Genomic DNA, 16,995 nt, shown 5'->3' on the forward strand with positions numbered 1-16,995 from the left:
TCTGTCCGTTCCTCTGGTTCTACTGAAAATGGCAGATGAGAATTGCACTAATGTTGGTATCTATACTCAGGAGTGAGAGTACACAAATAAATGTGAATATTTAGTTCTGCACACCCTATTGAAAATTACATCGGAGTATGAAATTACTTTATTCTCTGTTTTTTTTTTTATTTGTTTGTTTTTTGTTTTTACTAACTGTTGTCTCAGCAAGGCTGTACTAAAAATTGAGCATACAAATGTGAGACCACTGCCACAAGTATATATTTTATTTTCCTTAAGGTGGTTTGTTTAGTAACTGAACTGCCAGTTAGTTCTGTAGTTTTTAAACAGACCTAAAAGTGTTAAGGTTGAACTGCTAGCTCACATAGTATTGAAAGAATATACCAGTAGCAGCAGGTGAACCAGGAGCACTAAGCTCTAGTGTCAGTGATGCAACAGGTTGAACACTCACATTTGTTGCTGGAAAACTAGAAGGCTGTGGGTTCTGTTACTCCTCCAGGTAATTGGATTACTTAACACTGCAGTGTATCATTACAAGGACGTTAAACTCATGAGTGTGTCATCCTTCAAGTGAGATGTTAAACCAAGATACCATTTGTGTGACTGGTGGTAGCTTAGGTGCGTACAAAGGATCCCATGGCACCCATTGAAAATAGTAGGGGAAGTTTCCTGATGCATTGGCTAAATGTCTTATAGTAGAGTAAATACTGCCTTGGGACTGTACTGAAAACAGGACACTAGCCTATTGGAATTAGTCGGGTCAACAAAGGATAAATAATTAATTTAAACTGCATGTATTTCTAATCAGACTGATCGTTGCCTGTTTTGATGGTGTTTAATTTCTAACACTCAGCAGTATGACTGGCAAATAATATGACTTTGTTTGAAGCAAAAGGGATACTTTATTGCACTTTTTCCTAACTTCTTGCAATAACTGTCAACTACTGGGTACATAGTGTCTTGTCTCTTTCCATTAAAGGCAGGGTGAGTATGTAAACAACTGCTTAATACACAGCTAACACAGAAACTGAGCTTTAAACTGAAATTAGTCTGTCAAGGGAAAGCATGAACGTCTAAAAATATTGGCTATGTTGTCAGGAATGTCCCAGTGGGGTTGTCTTAATGGAGGATTTAAAAAGATAGTTGGAAATTTAATGACTGTTCTATTTTCAGGTTTTACAGAGAAATGCAAAACATTAAAATAGAGGAATGAATGGCTTAGTATTTCATAGTTAAAATAGAGACTGTAGCAGCTGCAATTAAAGGGATGGAATGTATTATTATGTTTTTCCCACTTTTTCCTGCATTTCCTTTAGAGAAGCCGCTATACATCTAGAGCAAGTCAAATACCATGGAGTTATACTTATACTTGGAATTATGTCATGCATACTTATTTATATAGGTACTATTTAACACAAGCCACATAACAGGTCAACAAATAATAGCTTTCTAAACTAATTTGTCAGCAACAGTATACAGATAATATGTTTAAAATCTGGACAGTGGTCATTAGCAGCCCAAATGAGATATTATGCCTAAGCTTGGCTTTGATTGAATACTTTGACTTTAGACTCTGCACAGTTATTACTAATTGCTGTTTTTTTTAATGAAAATGCAAAAACCAAGGTGGCATGACCTTTCCTTTCATTTCTTCCTTGAGGATTCCCTGTATAATGTAGAACAATATAATGTGTGACATGATGTTTAACCTGCTGATAGTGACATATCCTTTCTATACTGTTTGTGCTAGCAGTGGGCTATTTTTCAGCTGAGCTAAATGGCTTCTTTAGTGGGAAATGGTTCACTCAGAAAACTTAAACAACTGAGTAAGATAATGATTTCTGAAGTATACTTTTATTAAATTTACACTATATGTAACAAGCATTTTCGAGGTCCCCCACAAATCCATACTATTCAACTGTTGCAGTCACTGCCCTTTGAAATCTGGTTTCTAAATGCTCATTACAGAAGTACAATTTGACTGACATTCAACTTTGCCTTGCTATATAACTTATCCATCCATTTCAAATTCATAAGTGCGATTCGTCTTTGGAAAATGGTTGGTTGTCTTTTTCCTCTTATGGAGGATTTGAGGATACAATTAAAACTTAAGCGTGATCTCTGGGATGATGCTATTTAATTTGTGCTGCATTCTCCCGGTTATTGAATAATACTGTTTAATTTCCAATTACTATGTGCTTTCATATCAAGTTATTATATATTTACTTGATTAATATTATTTTCCTATCATTACTTTTGAGTTTATGTAACGAAGGATCTGTTACTGGTGGAGGAAAAGATAATAGGTGTGTGTGTGTGTGTGTGTGTGTGTGTGTGTGTGTGTGTGTGTGTGTGTGTGTGTGTGTGTGTGTGTGTGCGCTCGTGCATGAGTGGGTGGGTGTGCATTTTTGTGTTTTTGTATGTGAATGTCCATATAATCCATTACAATTGCAGTGAGCAACTGTCATTCCATCAAGGCAAGTTGATTATGCTCAGTAGGCTTAACAGCAGGCAAAGTACCCTGCATGCCTGCATGATTGTGGTGGTGGTTGCTGTAGTTTACTCCTGCAGAAAAATATGTTTGTTTTTTATTTTCAGTGAAAGTTCTTCTGCTTTAATCCTAATATTAATGTGTTTTTGCATGTTGTTCAGCAAGTTGCAAAAATGTTTTCCTTTTTTGTTTTCTATATGCATTTTTTTCCTACTGCACTTGCTGAGAATCAAGCCTTTCCATATCAAAAGCCAATTTATATCCTGTTGTAAATATTACTCTCTGACGTTTCCTACAGTTTTAAGTTTCAACCTATTATGTCATAGGGAGTTGTTGCTACTTTAAGAACAGATTGCATTAATGGCCTTGGTTTTTTATTAGATTCTCATCCAACTGCAGATATTTTCAGAGAGCCCAACTTGTATCTCATATATTGCAGGTGTTTAGGAGTAGTGATCCATCCTGTTTCTGAAGTCGTTGGAAAGCCATCTGCCACTTTGGTAACTGGGGTTTGGGAACAAGGCTGTGTGTGCCATTGTAGCAGTAGAACACCCCATGAAAAAAGAGCAGTAACTGGTTAATACACCTTCTCAGTGATGATTTAAACTAACCAATTAAAGTCCCATAGGTAGGAAGAACTTGGGTATCAGCACACTCTCTGCATTAGCACATGATGTAAAACTCAAGGCATGCTGCAAGGGTAAACTTGTCATGAGGTGAAACAGTCTCTATTATACAGTTTCACACTTCAAGTCCCATCTTGATGAGATTTAATCTTGGAACCTAGTCGAGAAAGTAAACCAAAATATATGATAGGGTCAATGTTTTGTGACTGGATCTCTTCTGTACTACGTAGGGGATACTTAGATTGAAAGACAGTATTCCCTTTGATACCCGGAGTAGACACAGAATATGGGCTACCTGCCTATAATACAGATAATGTTTTTATCACCATTTTGTTTCAGAACTGAATAGCATGCTTTTCTCTACTCTAGCAAATCCTGAGTCTCACGGTCATATTTAATTAGGTAGTAATGCCTGTGGAAAGGTTAACTACAACAACAGAACATGTCAAATAATGGCAAATGAAAGTAATTACTGGATTATAAGTGCAGATTGTCACATCTTATTATCATATTACTATAATATGCAATCCATCAACATAATTAAGCACAGAAAGAGTTTATATTCACTTATAAGGTCATATTTTGGACATTCATACTATTAAATCCCAGTAGAGAACATTTATTTTTAAGTTTTTGTCTACATGTCTAGCATTATGCTATGTTAGGCATGTTTCCTTTACACAACATAAGTGTACAAATAATCATCAAAATGTAATGATAAATCAAATCTTTATGTGGTCCATAGTCATCAGGTACATAGCCACACACACACACACACACACACACACACACACATTATCTTCAAAGGTAAATATTCCAAGGAAATCTTCCATTTCCTCCATGCCAGTAATTGCCCAGCCTAACTAATACAACTAATTATGTGTCAAATATAATATACAGATATACACTATAAGGTTTCCATGGCATTTATGGTTTATTCCTTTTAATTATGTTGCCAACTATCTCCTCCATTGCTTTTCTTTAGAGCTGTTCTTTCCATACCACTTCACAAACCTATTCTTTCAAAAGATTTGGAGATTTTGTGAAGAGTTTTCGTCTTCCCTTATCACTTGGGCTAAAGACTATAACCCATTACACATTTGACAGCGACTTATCTGCATGTGATAATATTTTCCAACCAAATTTCACAGAATTCACAAAAGTGTGACAGATTTCCAACCCTAGGTTGCTGTGGAGTAGCAGAGCATTCTTAAGGACTAACAATACCAACTGTTAAAACAGCTATACAGTACTTAGTGCAATTCTGTTATTTTAATGATTATGAGCTTTATCAGACTCTCTTTAAAAAACACTTAATGGCTCATTTCATCTTGTTTCATCAGAAGTTTTATTTCAACAACTTCCAATAGGTTTTATTTCCCAAAGTAAAAGTACAGAAAACAGTTTTGCCATATGTAAGCAGGCTTCCTCAAATTGAAAGTACAGAGGAGGCTGTTAGATTTATTTATACCTTAAAGTCACAGTATACATGTATACCTTAAGGCTTACTGATTGGTGTGCTTCTGGGCTGAGTTGCTTAGTCTTATTAATAGCAATTAGCGAAGTCTGATTGGAGTATACAGGGGGTTGCAAGGAAAAAAGGACAGTCAATCATCAAATTTACCGTGAACATTATTGGTTGAAAGGTCTCACCTTAATTTCAATGTTTTCTTGGATTGCTTCACCTGTAGTGCAGTGTTTTCAGCAAAGTTTTTTTTGTCAAGCAGAATTGCATTATTTTCTCATCTACTACTGTCCAGTTTTTAACTTTAATGAGCATTAACATCTTAAAAAGTCTAACATGCTAAATAGAATTGTGCATGCATTTTGTCATTCTGTCAGTTCCACTATTATGTATTTGCCCAGGACTTTTACAAGCATTTGTAAACATTTTAAAACATTTTAAAAGAAGAGAATAGACATCTTGCACATTTTCAAAAGTATTCATTCAAAACCAGAAAATAAATAGTATTGAAAAGGAAAGTGAGTGCTGAATTGTTCCAGCTTACTCGAGGTTTTGTTCGGATGACTACGGATTACAAACATTTTCGACAACTGGCTTCTTTAGATCAAAATTTCAGACAACTCAGACAAAGGGTAACAAATAGGGATTAAGGAATAAAGTATAGGAATGGTGAATAAACAAATAATTCTATAAGCATGACATCTTATAAGGCAAAATATATACTTTAAGCTTATGAGAAAAGATAAGATCGGCTAACAAATAAGATAATATTAAAAAAAACTTACATTCAGGTTTCTATCATTGCAAGTCCAAGTGCTTGTCTAACATATATTGTTATGGTCCAGTTTCTTTAGTAAAAGTACAGTTTTAATGGAGCAAATTCCATTAAGTCTAGTATCAATATACTTGCAGTCTAATCTTCTCTTCAAGCAGTAAGTTTGTGTTACCCTTCAGTGAATTGTTTTCAGCTCTTTCAAATTTGTGAAATAAAAAAAATATATATATTAATGCATGTCTGTGCATGTTTGATAAGTCTATTATGGAGTTCCTGAAGCCTTATGTTTGAGACATGTTTTGCGATTCTCTTTTTCAGGGTGGTTGATATTTTCAACAATGTAAAAAGCTTTGCATTTGGTAAAGTTGGCCTTGTCAACCACATAGTCACTGTTGCAATTTTCGTTTGTCATAGTCAGGAATTTATTTTATGTGTTCAATAGGGAAAGGTGTCATTTTTGTCTGTGATTTGGCACTTCATCAGTGATTGGGGCATGTCATAATCACAAGGCCAATAGCCATTAAAATTCTGCATTAGACAGTATGGCTGGAGCTAAATGAACTGTATGGTGATGCTTGTGATGTCAGTAGCTTCACCCAGTTAGAGCATCACAAAAAAAATCCCCCACATACATAACACTGTAGATGAAGCTGCAAGAATATCTGCTATCTATTTTCATGTCCTCTGCCCAACCAACCTATGAACAAGGCATTCCCAGCCCCAGGAAGTAATATTGAGCACACTGTTAGGAGCTACATTGCCAGTGGAATCAGCATTGACTGTAGATGATTGTCACTACTGAAGAAACACCTCGAACCTTTGTGCAAAAACTGGAAAAGGGGTTGTGAATGGATGGATGGATGAGTGGCTGGAATGAAGTAGCAGATGATCATCTGGACAGTATGTAATGATGGGGCCAAAAAAAAATAAAAAAAGAAATATGAGCAAAACTGAAAGTTGAAATTCAGTAGTGCAAAAACATTAGTTACCTGCCATGTGTACAGTGCTTTCATTTGTGTTTTTTTTTGACATGATGACATTGTTTATTAATACAGAAGATATCGTATTGTTTGTGTTGATATTTTAGTTACTTTGCTGAGTCATAATGCACATGTCTTATACTTGCAGGTCATTTAAACCCGACTTTGTTCTAATTCGACAACATCCTTACAGTATGGCAGAGAATGAAAACTACCGCAATATCATTATAGGCTTCCAATATGCAGGCATTCCAAGTCTCAACTCCTTAGAATCTATCTACAACTTCTGTGACAAGCCATGGGTGGTAAGTAGAAATTATGGAAGTGCTACTATTTATGTAATACAAATTTTCTATGGACAGTAAGCCCATAACTGGTATTAAGAAGGATCACTTAGCTCTTACTTTTAAGGAAATAAAGATATCTCCTTTATTGTCTTTTTTTAAGATTGTCCATTAAAAGTCTTTTTTCTTTTTTTACAAACTACTTAAAATATGACATTTTTTTGTAGCTGAGCTTGTCTTACTTATAAAGGAGAGAACCTAAATATAGCTCATAGGTTTATATTAGACAGTCTGTCTACTAGTCCCTTTGGAGCCTATACACTGCAAATCCCACTAGTTGCTCCCCCTCTCAATAAGGGCCTTTAAGCACAGCCCTGGGGGGTGAATTTACAAAATTCTAAGTACTTGTGAAGACCTGTTTTGAACAGAATTTAAGAGCTACTTTTTGGGAGAGATGGCTGTCTCCCCAACTGGTCATTTAGATCCTTAGCGTGGATATTGGTAGTAGTGCAATTATTGAATATGTATGTATGACTTATAAGGATAAGTCCTCTGTTGTCTTATAGGCCATGCTGAGGTTAATGTGCGTCAGGTTTTAGAATACACAGCATAGTGACAGAGGTTTTAAATGCTCTGTGTAGCCTAAGGACCATAAGCAAGAGATTTTTTGGTAAGAGTCATTGGGGTTTCCTAGGTAGAGTTATATGTCTGGGTAGGTACAGTAATAATAATAAAGGGGAAATTATATTCTATCATGGGTTTGTCTGGGGAAGTAGTAGAAAGGGGGGGATAACTTCTTTGGATTTGTGGGCATACCTTTAGTAATTATTTTGGATACATCAAAGGTTTTTTTAATGTTAGTTGTGGAATTAAAAAAGAGAGAGACGATTGTCCATGAAAGTGTCCTGTTATCCAAAGATGGTTTCAACATTGAGAATTGAGACAGTATCAGTGATGGGCATTATGTCATTAGCTCTACCCATTTAGGTCATACCAAAAAATCTCTCAGCATGTAGGACCAATGCATGTGATGCTACAGTTTCCCCTTCTCACCTACCTTTGGTGTGGTCCCAGCACTTGGGTAATGGTAACAGGGAAACAAGGAAAAATGTGCATCTGGCCAAGTGATGGTCAACTGAGAAAAAATAAACTATGTGATGGAAATCATTAGATATGTGAATTTGAAATGTATATATAACACATGATACTTATATAAGTTAATAAAGTAGAGCAATGTCACAAAAAATACATTATCAAATCGATAATGAAACAAGTACAGTATTAGAAAGACATATCTATACTGATATATACGTAGTGAAAAAGAAATGTGTTTATGATGGTGGTCTAATCTTTTTTGCTACACCTCTGACAAACCTGTTAATTATGTTTGATCTCAGCTTGTTTAAAAATAAGATTTATTATGTTATAAAATTAATCTTGATGAATATGAGCTACATAACACAAGTGAAATGTATTACTTACTTTTTGTTGTATCTTCCTTTTGTCTTCTAATGACTTTCAGCTGCTGGAACAGGTTAGACTGCCTTCTCTGGAGGTCACAGTAGTTGCATCAGTGTTGGCTGCCAGATGTAGCTATTCTTCAATCCACATGACTTTAAATACATTCGTTTGCATTTCACTTTTGTTGACAAGATGTGTACTGAGATTCTAAGTGCATTTTTTTCAGAATGAAATGGATTATACAATCATTATTTTTATTTCTAGGTGATACTGCTTCAAAGGGTAAGATTAAAAAAAAATAATTTTCATTGTTGCTCTGTCTCTGAGGTGGTACAAACTCAGAGTGAGAATAGAATAGTTAGGCAGGTAGGAAGGTGTGTTGGCCATGCTTCTCAATGGGTCTATATTAGACCACCGAACATTTGAAATGTCGGGTGTTCTAATATCGACCCGTTTTCAGAGAACGCTGAAAATATCGAAGTAAGAGGAAACCAAATTCTTTCCTAGGGAAAGAATTTGGTTATCCATTTCTGTTGCTTCGGTATTTTCAGCACTCTGGTGGAAAGTTACGGGTCGGGTTCAGGTAAGTGTGCGATTGTGTGGACGTGTGGGTTAGGATGGGTTAGGTGAGTTAGGGTTAGGGTGCGGGTCAGGTAAGTGTGCGATTGTGTGGACGTGTGGGTTAGGGCGAGTTAGGTGAGTTAGGGTTAGGGCACGTGTGAGGTGATTGTGCGATAGTGACGGACCTTAGGGTTATGGTTTGGGTTAAGGTAAGTGGATAGTTAGTGATGTTTGTATAGTTTAGTGTAGGGTTAGGTGTTAGAGTTTAGGTGTATGTGTGTGGATTGCTGTTTGTTTGGTGTGCCTGTGTTGTGTGTATGTGTTTTGGAACAGCAAATTTTCCCTAGGAAAAAATTAGATGTTCCGAATGTTCGATGTTTTTTTTTTTCGATTGCTAGGGTTCAATGTTAGAACGCTTGACATTTTGAATGTTCGGTGTTCTAATATAGACCCTTCTCAACTGTTGCTGGTTTTGGTAAATTTGGGAAAAAACAGTAGTGGATTACAATTAATGAATAATGGCAATACTTGGAGTTATATACTTAATGTACTTCAGAAAATGTATGTGAATTCATATTTTCTTATTCAGCCAACTTGTCAAGTACTACTATTTTAAAAAAGTGTCTCTGATTATGTTTGGGCATTTTGAAGACAAGAGGTTGAGAGATATGTGGCTTTGACACCATTCAGTCAAATTTAATTTTTTGTGATATGTTCTATATGTTTTTTGCACTACTTTATGTTTTATATTCCATTTGTCGGTGTGTTTCTATTGTTTTGAACTGGTTTGCTGCAACATTTTTTAGAGTTGTGATTCTGGTGCTGTCATTCATGAATCTGTGATTCACAATCTCAGAAAAGAACTGGGGCCAGTGCTCTTAATTTACCATATTTGTGAGCTAGGTATCAGAATGACATTGTTCTCTAGACACTGACAGTGATAGAGAGCATGGTATTATAAAAGGAGAAAAAAAGTAATTAACTTTTTGAATGCTGCATCTAAACTTTCTTCTAATACTTTTAAGTATGATTGTCACGTGACTAACATACCTTATAATGCTTTTAAATCATCTGTATTTGGTACTTGGGCTAGGACACATGCTTGGTTTAAAAGAGAGTTATATACATAGTGGAGATTAAGTTGAGAAATATCCCAAAATGTCTGATGTTTTGTTCTAAGAGGGTGTAGCACTCACCTGCAGGAGTTAGTCTCCTTATTTTTATTGTTAAGTAGCTTCTTTCTGGGTGACTCCATGTGTTTTTAGAGCCTTCCCCCTTGCACCATAACAGAAATCTCCCATTTTTTAATGGGAGGTTATCTAGCATTCAGCAGTATTCCCTTAGGGAGCCTTTCAGTTCAGGTCTTTTAGGGCATAGGGTGGTGTTGGGTGTTCCAGTATGAGGTAGAGTAAGATGGTTCTCGGAAATAACAGTTCTTTAGTCTTAGAACTACCCACTTTGACTGAATCAATTCCATGAAATAATTTCTTGGATGTTCTCACTCTTTCAGGTTGGAAATTTCTCTTCCTGCCCCCATCTAGATCCCTGTATCAATATCATTAAAGATTGAAGTTAGAAAATAATGACAGATAGTTGAGTTTCAGATTTCATACCCCTCAGAAAATTCATACTAATGCAAAACCTACTGTTCTATCAACTTTCTAAGTTTGTAAGAGCAATATTTAAAAATTGTCCCTATTTTTGGACCTTTGTCCCACTTTTATTTATGGCTTTCTCCAGATTTCTTGCTCTGAGGTTGAGAGGTATGATAAATGTGTCAGGGCCATCACCGTCAGCCAGAGACATTTTAAATTGTGACATACTTATTGTACACCGCTCCCCCCATGTCCAAGCAAGGCAAGGAGCAGTTATGTAGTATAAGTGTGCAGAGTATCCCCCCATCCAAGGTAGAAACAAGTACAGTGGCTTTTCATCTGTCCTTGATTTTGCAGAATGTTCTGGTTTTCTGTCATATTTTTAAACTGTTGATTTATGCTTCTTATTATTCAGAAAATGCATGTTGTTGCAGCGCCTGTTGTTACTCTGTGTTTAAGAAGCAGTGTTTTAATAAGCATCAGGAGAGCTTGTCTGAGATTGTAAGATGCAAGTAAGCATTAATAAGCATATTGTTAAAAAAATTATCGACATTGAAAGCATTTATTTTGTTGCCATGCAGAGAATATTTAAGTAACTAGATAATGTGTAAGTCTTAGGTATTGAAATGCATATGCGCCATAGTGACTGAGTATTTATTTCATGTAAATTAGTAAGCATGGCCAGCATTGAACCCATTGTACCATAGCTCCACCCCTTTCTAGTTGCCCACACCCCTTCCCTTTGGTCCCACCTATTCAGCTGTCTCCAGCAGCTCCCCTTTGATTTGAAGTCATCAGGCACCACTGGTTATGCAGGTATGCCTGCTAGATCGTTCTTTGTCCCGGGTGCCATATTTGTCATCATTCAGCACGTTTAAGCATGGTAACCCTCGTTGTCATGGCTAAGACTCACATGGTTCTTCCACATGGATACCCCATTTGGAAAGCAGATCTAGTTTGCATAATTCCATGCTATGCTTATCTAAAGTTGGCTAACTGAGTGCAACACCTAGACATCTGGCTGTTGTTGGTGTCAGTTTCACCGTTCAGCTATTTAGCTGCCCACATGGGAACAAAATTAAGGTTCCTATATAAGTTCCTGATGTATTACATCATCTCTCACACATGATAATTCCAGTCCAGATACCTAGGGCTATGTAGTACACCTGGCAAACATTCACAGCAAGGGAGCTCCATCTGACACAGGAGGATGTAATTCTTTATTCCTCCCAACCTTTTACTCACCTGCATGGCTACCACATACATCTCTGGGACCCTTACACCTATGAAAATATTGCCACTACTTGTCACTGATGGCAACTGTGTCTTACCCACTTACCTGCCTGTGTGGCTATGGTAATATCTGATGCACAGCATGCTCAGTTAAAGCACTGCAATGCATAGCCTGGGTGTGTTAGTATATGCATCAGTGTTATACCATGTTGCCATTCTCATGGCACATAACTGTGGACCAGGCATAGCCCCATTGCCAGTGCAGCAGCATATTGCACCTGCTACTATCTTCCCTGGATAGTAATACAGCCATCCATACTCCTCCAATCGTACAACAGATCTGTCAGTCAGAACTATGATGATTGCAATTTGGAGCTACTTCCATTCTTATCATATTTTGTGTGCTCTGCTACAAGGGCTCACATGATACTAGTTCACAATGCATTTTACTAATGTCACATGCTTTAAATGGAAAGTACCTTAACTCCTACTAGCCAGATCTTAATTAATTTCCTACCCTTGCCACCACCTGACCCTGCTCAACTGCATTGTTTTACTAGAGCCCTAAGTCTAACACTACAACTCCCACTCATTCCCTAACCCAACCCAGAATTCTTGCTCACTAAGACTAACTATAAAACTCTCCACCCATTCCCTAAACCTGAAGTTTCATAATCTAAAAAAAAATTCTCCTCCCTAAATCCCTAATCACTCCTTGAAACTAACACCCTACAGCCTAAGACTAAATCCCACTAAACCTAATTCTCACTCCTGATAGCTACCAAAGAATGTAAATTACATTCCTGTCCCCTCCCATAACCTGTCCATGGCTGCCACACTAATCTTACTGAAACTCCAAAATTTATTCAGGTAAGGAATGGCAGCTCCACTCTGTCTGCATGGCTGCCGTATATTGGACAAACATGTATTTGAGTTCCAGAGCTAGCTGCAACCCATGCAAGTTACAAGATGCTCAAGTCCCTGGCTGAAACATGGTGATTTTTTGAGCAGGTGCGACTCCAGCACTTTAAGGAAATCATATTTTTTAACATGGTACACATCAAACATAACCAACAGCAGGTCTTAGGTGTGTATTGCAGTGTACCAGCAGATATAACCAAGCAGCAGAAACATGCCATCAAGATTCTTCTGAGCACTTGCGCAACATTGTTCCATGTAATATTTTACCATCATTGGGGGACTCTATCTGAGAGTGTCCAGTTAAAAGTCATCTGCAATCTTAGTAAACCGCAAGCCATCTACTTCCGCCTGTGCTTCAGGAAAGTATTTTCTAAACAGATGAGGGCCCAGGACAGATACGTGCATTACTCCACTGATGAGTGGGCTAGTGGTTGAGGTGCAGTCCCAACTTTGAGAGTGTGTGTTCTGTCATTGAGACAGTTGGCTATCCATCTAATACTGTATGACCTAATTCCCAGATGGGTGACCTTCACTATGAGACATGAATGAGGGATAGTGCCAAAAGCCTTGGATAACTCAACATAGGCAATATGTCCTGTTATCCTTCATCTAGGTCTTTGGGGTCAATATCCAAGAAGTCCACAAGGCTCAATAAGCAAGATCTACCCTTTATAAAACCAAAATAAGTATGGCCAAGTGTGTTGAAAGTCACCTATGACCCCGTGGATATGGTCCACACTGATTCCTGAACTAGCCTTGCAAATAAGGCCTTTTAGGCATATGGGTCAAAAGTTGTAGTTCTGCATGTTACCAGATTGATGTGCATTGCTCAACACACAGCATTTGCTATTACATTTTGTAGTGTATTTGATATATGTGTGGAAAACGTACTGAGACCCCAGGGTTGCATGCTTTGGGTGGTGCAAACACATGGATTTATTGTAAATATGTGACATATACTGTTAAATAAGGCCCTGAGTTTGTAATGTTTCCACATGTAATTCCATGTCATACACAGGAAATGGACAATAAGCAGCAGTAATAAAGCATAACATATACATTTCCTTAGCATGATGAGCAGTGGGGTTATGCGACAGTTACCAAACTGCATATGCATGTAGCATACACAGGTTTGTGCATAGCTAACCACTGCACAAATGCGAGCCACATTGCTAAAGCCTGACAGTTAGTATGAGTCTCTTGAATACACTGGCTACCTAAGTGACTCTTTGGCAGCACGTGTTAATGCAGTTAATTCAGTGATGCATTCTTTTTTGGGGCCAGGTGGTATTGGATTCAAATACAGCTGTAGCTAATACTTTTAAATACTTTCACATTACAGTTGCTGCCCGTTTGTGCGTGATGCACACCATCATGCAATAATGCATTAAAGAAACGAAATGAAGAAGATAGGACAGTGATGAAACGGGGACCAAGCAGGGGGAAGAATAAAGGGAAAGCAGGCCAAGAATGTGCAGGGGGAGGTTGGAAAGAACCATAGCTATCAATTTCTTTAACAGTGTAAAGTGAACATATGTGCAAAATATTAATTGAATTTGGACTGTCACCTCCAGAGAGAAGGGTAACCACAACACAATCATGTTGTATAGCCAACTGGACCGAATCCAGCATGTCATGAAGACAGGTGTGTGAAATGGACTGTGATGTATGGGACAATGTTTTTTTGTTTGGGACACATGCCCATTTTATTTTAGATAGAGAGGAATGTTGGGGAAAGGATATAGGAATGTCTTGGTGAGGTAAGTTGGGTAAGTCAGGATGCAATTGCATGCAGACAAGACAAACAAGATGGGAGACAGGGACAGTGATGGACACAAAAAGTTGGGGACACTATGATTGGGGTGAGGGTGTGGACATCCCAAACCCATGGTCATCAAGCTGGGTGACAGTGCGAATCAAGTTCTCACCCACTGGATTGTCATCACTGTTACCTCACTCTGCCTCTGGCTGGAGTGCTTAATGTCCATGTCTCCTCCTCCTGGTATTATATAAAATGAAGGAGAGCAGTTTCTCCAGACAACAAAGGTATGCACCAATGGTGTGGTGCATGACTCTATGCTCCAGCCTTGATGATTCAGAGCAGATGATAAAATCATCACCTCCACCACTGTTCTGAAAGGGTACCACTGGACCAGCCTCCAAGGCATGACCTCCTGAGGAGGCAGGTATTGCAGAGGCAGCAGCAGTGGTGCTGCCAGGTTGGCTCCCAGATGTTCTGGGTAATGGTGCTGGGGCCGGTGGTGAGGGGACAAGTGGATCCTGCAGGACAGGCCTACCCTCCTGTGCTGTGGAGCATTTAGTGATGAGGTACACATGGATCACATGGACACATTTTGATGAAACATGTAATAAAAATAAAAATAAATAAAATAAAGAGAGAAGATAAGGGTTGGTGTGAGAGAAAGAAAGAGATAAGATTAGTACCTTCATATGTGACATACAATGCATTAATACAATTAATTGACTCTGTTATCTTCACTTTTGCTTTTAAGACTACCAAATGCTAAGAGATTACTTTTACTTTTGAGACTACCAGCTCCTAACAGATGCACACTATAGTACAGATTGCAGCAAGTACTCCTTGACGTGTGCATATGTTGCACACATGCATGTTCCAATTATACATATTACACTTTACATCATGGCAATTGTATCACTGGTATAGAGGTTTTAAGTTAATTTAAATATAAATTGCAGAAATAACAGTATTGTATAGTTGGGAATTTTGGTATTTCAACCCACATCTGACTAAAGTGTAATATTGTACTCTTCATTAGTGCTACAGACTAATGCATGCATACTTGCTTTTACAGCTGAAATATGCATGTTCAATTTGACAAGGTAATATTGGACTCTTGCTTTGTCCTACAGACTAATGTATGTATACTTGCTTTTACAGCTGAAATATGCATGTTCAATTTGACAAGGTAATATTGGACTCTTGCTTTGTCCTACAGACTAATGTATGTATACTTGCTTTTACAGTTGAGATATGCATGCTGAGTTTGAGTACAACTCTATAAAATACCAAAAAAGCTATCTTTAAATTTTAATGCTAGAATAACACTATTATTCTGCTGCAAACGTACCACATTCTTCCCTCATCCTCGCCAATCTAGCCCCATAGGTTCGGACATTTACCTCATGATTGCATGCAGCTATGGAAAAAACAGAACAGAACAGACTGGTGCCTTGCCTATACTCAGCTTTTAATCTTACAAGTACTATCTGTAGTTGATACTTACACAAGTGTGAGATGTATGCAATCCTAAATTATCCAATCCAATGGTCGAGGTTCTGGAGGTCATTGTAGTGCTGCTACATTGTTCAGCAGTGTGGGGGTATTGGTGGCACTGGTTACAGCACAGACTAAGCTATCCCAAGCTTCCAACTTATACTGAGAGGCAGAATAACCCCCCTGCAGAAGCCTGGCACTGTGGTTCTTAAGTAGGAGTTTAATAAAAATCTTGGACTCCTGGACACCCTATCTCTGTGCCCTAAACCTAACACCTTCCCCACAAATGCATGCCATGTCTACCACAGATCTAGACCAATGGAGAATGGTGCTTCTCCACCATCGTATTTACTGGGAGTGTCACACTGTTTAAAAATGTTGCACTCAGTTTACCAGTGCGCACCTCCAAGCACAGTGCTTACTCAATGGTAAACCGAGTGCAACAGTGGCAAGCAGTGAGGCATTACATAATTGCAGTTGCAATTTCAAGGTTATTGAATGCACAGGCAGTTGAGTATGTGTGTTAGGCAAATGTGAAAGCCATGGCAGTCCAGATAGCAGAAATATACTTGCAGGATTGGTTGAACAGCATGATTCCCTGGAGACACTTCAGGTGCAACTTACTGTTGGTAGGACACCTATTCAAGTCATTGCTAGCTACAGGACCTCCTCCATGAATCAAGACACCCACTCTGCATATTTAGATCTACTGGAATTCATCAAGATACATCCAAACACCATGGTTCTGGGTGATTTTAATTACCCATCCATTGACTGGGTAAATTACTCAAGCTCAAACTCACTTGCCCAAAGTCTCCTCGAGTTCATTAACTCCAATGCCGTGGAGCAGCTGGTGGGCACCCCAACTAGGGCTGCAATATCTTGGATCTGGTGCTTACCAATATGGGGGACCACTGTAGCACCTCCACTGTGAGGTCTTCTATTGTCAGAGCTGACCACAAGTCAGTCTTATTCAAAATAACTATCACACCAGACTAGCAGCAACTAAACTAAAAAACTTCTCCAAAGCAGAATATATCTTTCTAAGGGATGGTATAAATAGCTTCACTGTAACCCCCCCCCCCCCCCCCGGTGTAACTGGCAACTATGCTGAGTCCTAGACCAATGCTTTTTACACACACCTATTTAATTGCATTGACATGGCCGTACCCAATAGAACCAAAACAAGCTCTTCCAAGAAGAGCAAACCTGCCTAGTGGACAACTGCCATCAACAGGCTTTACAATAAGAGGAAGAAATTGTCCAAAATTAGGAGGAAGTGTGCCCTAAACTGAAAACATTCCCTCTTCAGCTTAAACAAGCAAATAAGCCTTCTTTTGCAGTCCT

The 16,995-nt window shown here is 38.2% G+C and overlaps 1 protein-coding gene across 1 annotated transcript in view; it reads left to right on the plus strand.

Annotated features, from left to right (window-relative positions):
- Positions 1-16,995, plus strand: part of SYN2 (synapsin II) — a 1,726,111-nt gene that overhangs the window by 773,319 nt on the left and 935,797 nt on the right. The window contains exon 4 of the mRNA XM_044078054.1: positions 6,486-6,642. Within this exon, the coding sequence (XP_043933989.1) occupies positions 6,486-6,642 (157 nt within the window). The remainder of the gene's footprint in view (positions 1-6,485; positions 6,643-16,995) is intronic.

This window comes from Protopterus annectens, chromosome 7.part0 (assembly GCF_019279795.1).
Source record: "Protopterus annectens isolate FY-2018-M chromosome 7.part0, PAN1.0, whole genome shotgun sequence".
NCBI classification, from domain to species: Eukaryota; Metazoa; Chordata; order Ceratodontiformes; family Protopteridae; genus Protopterus; species Protopterus annectens.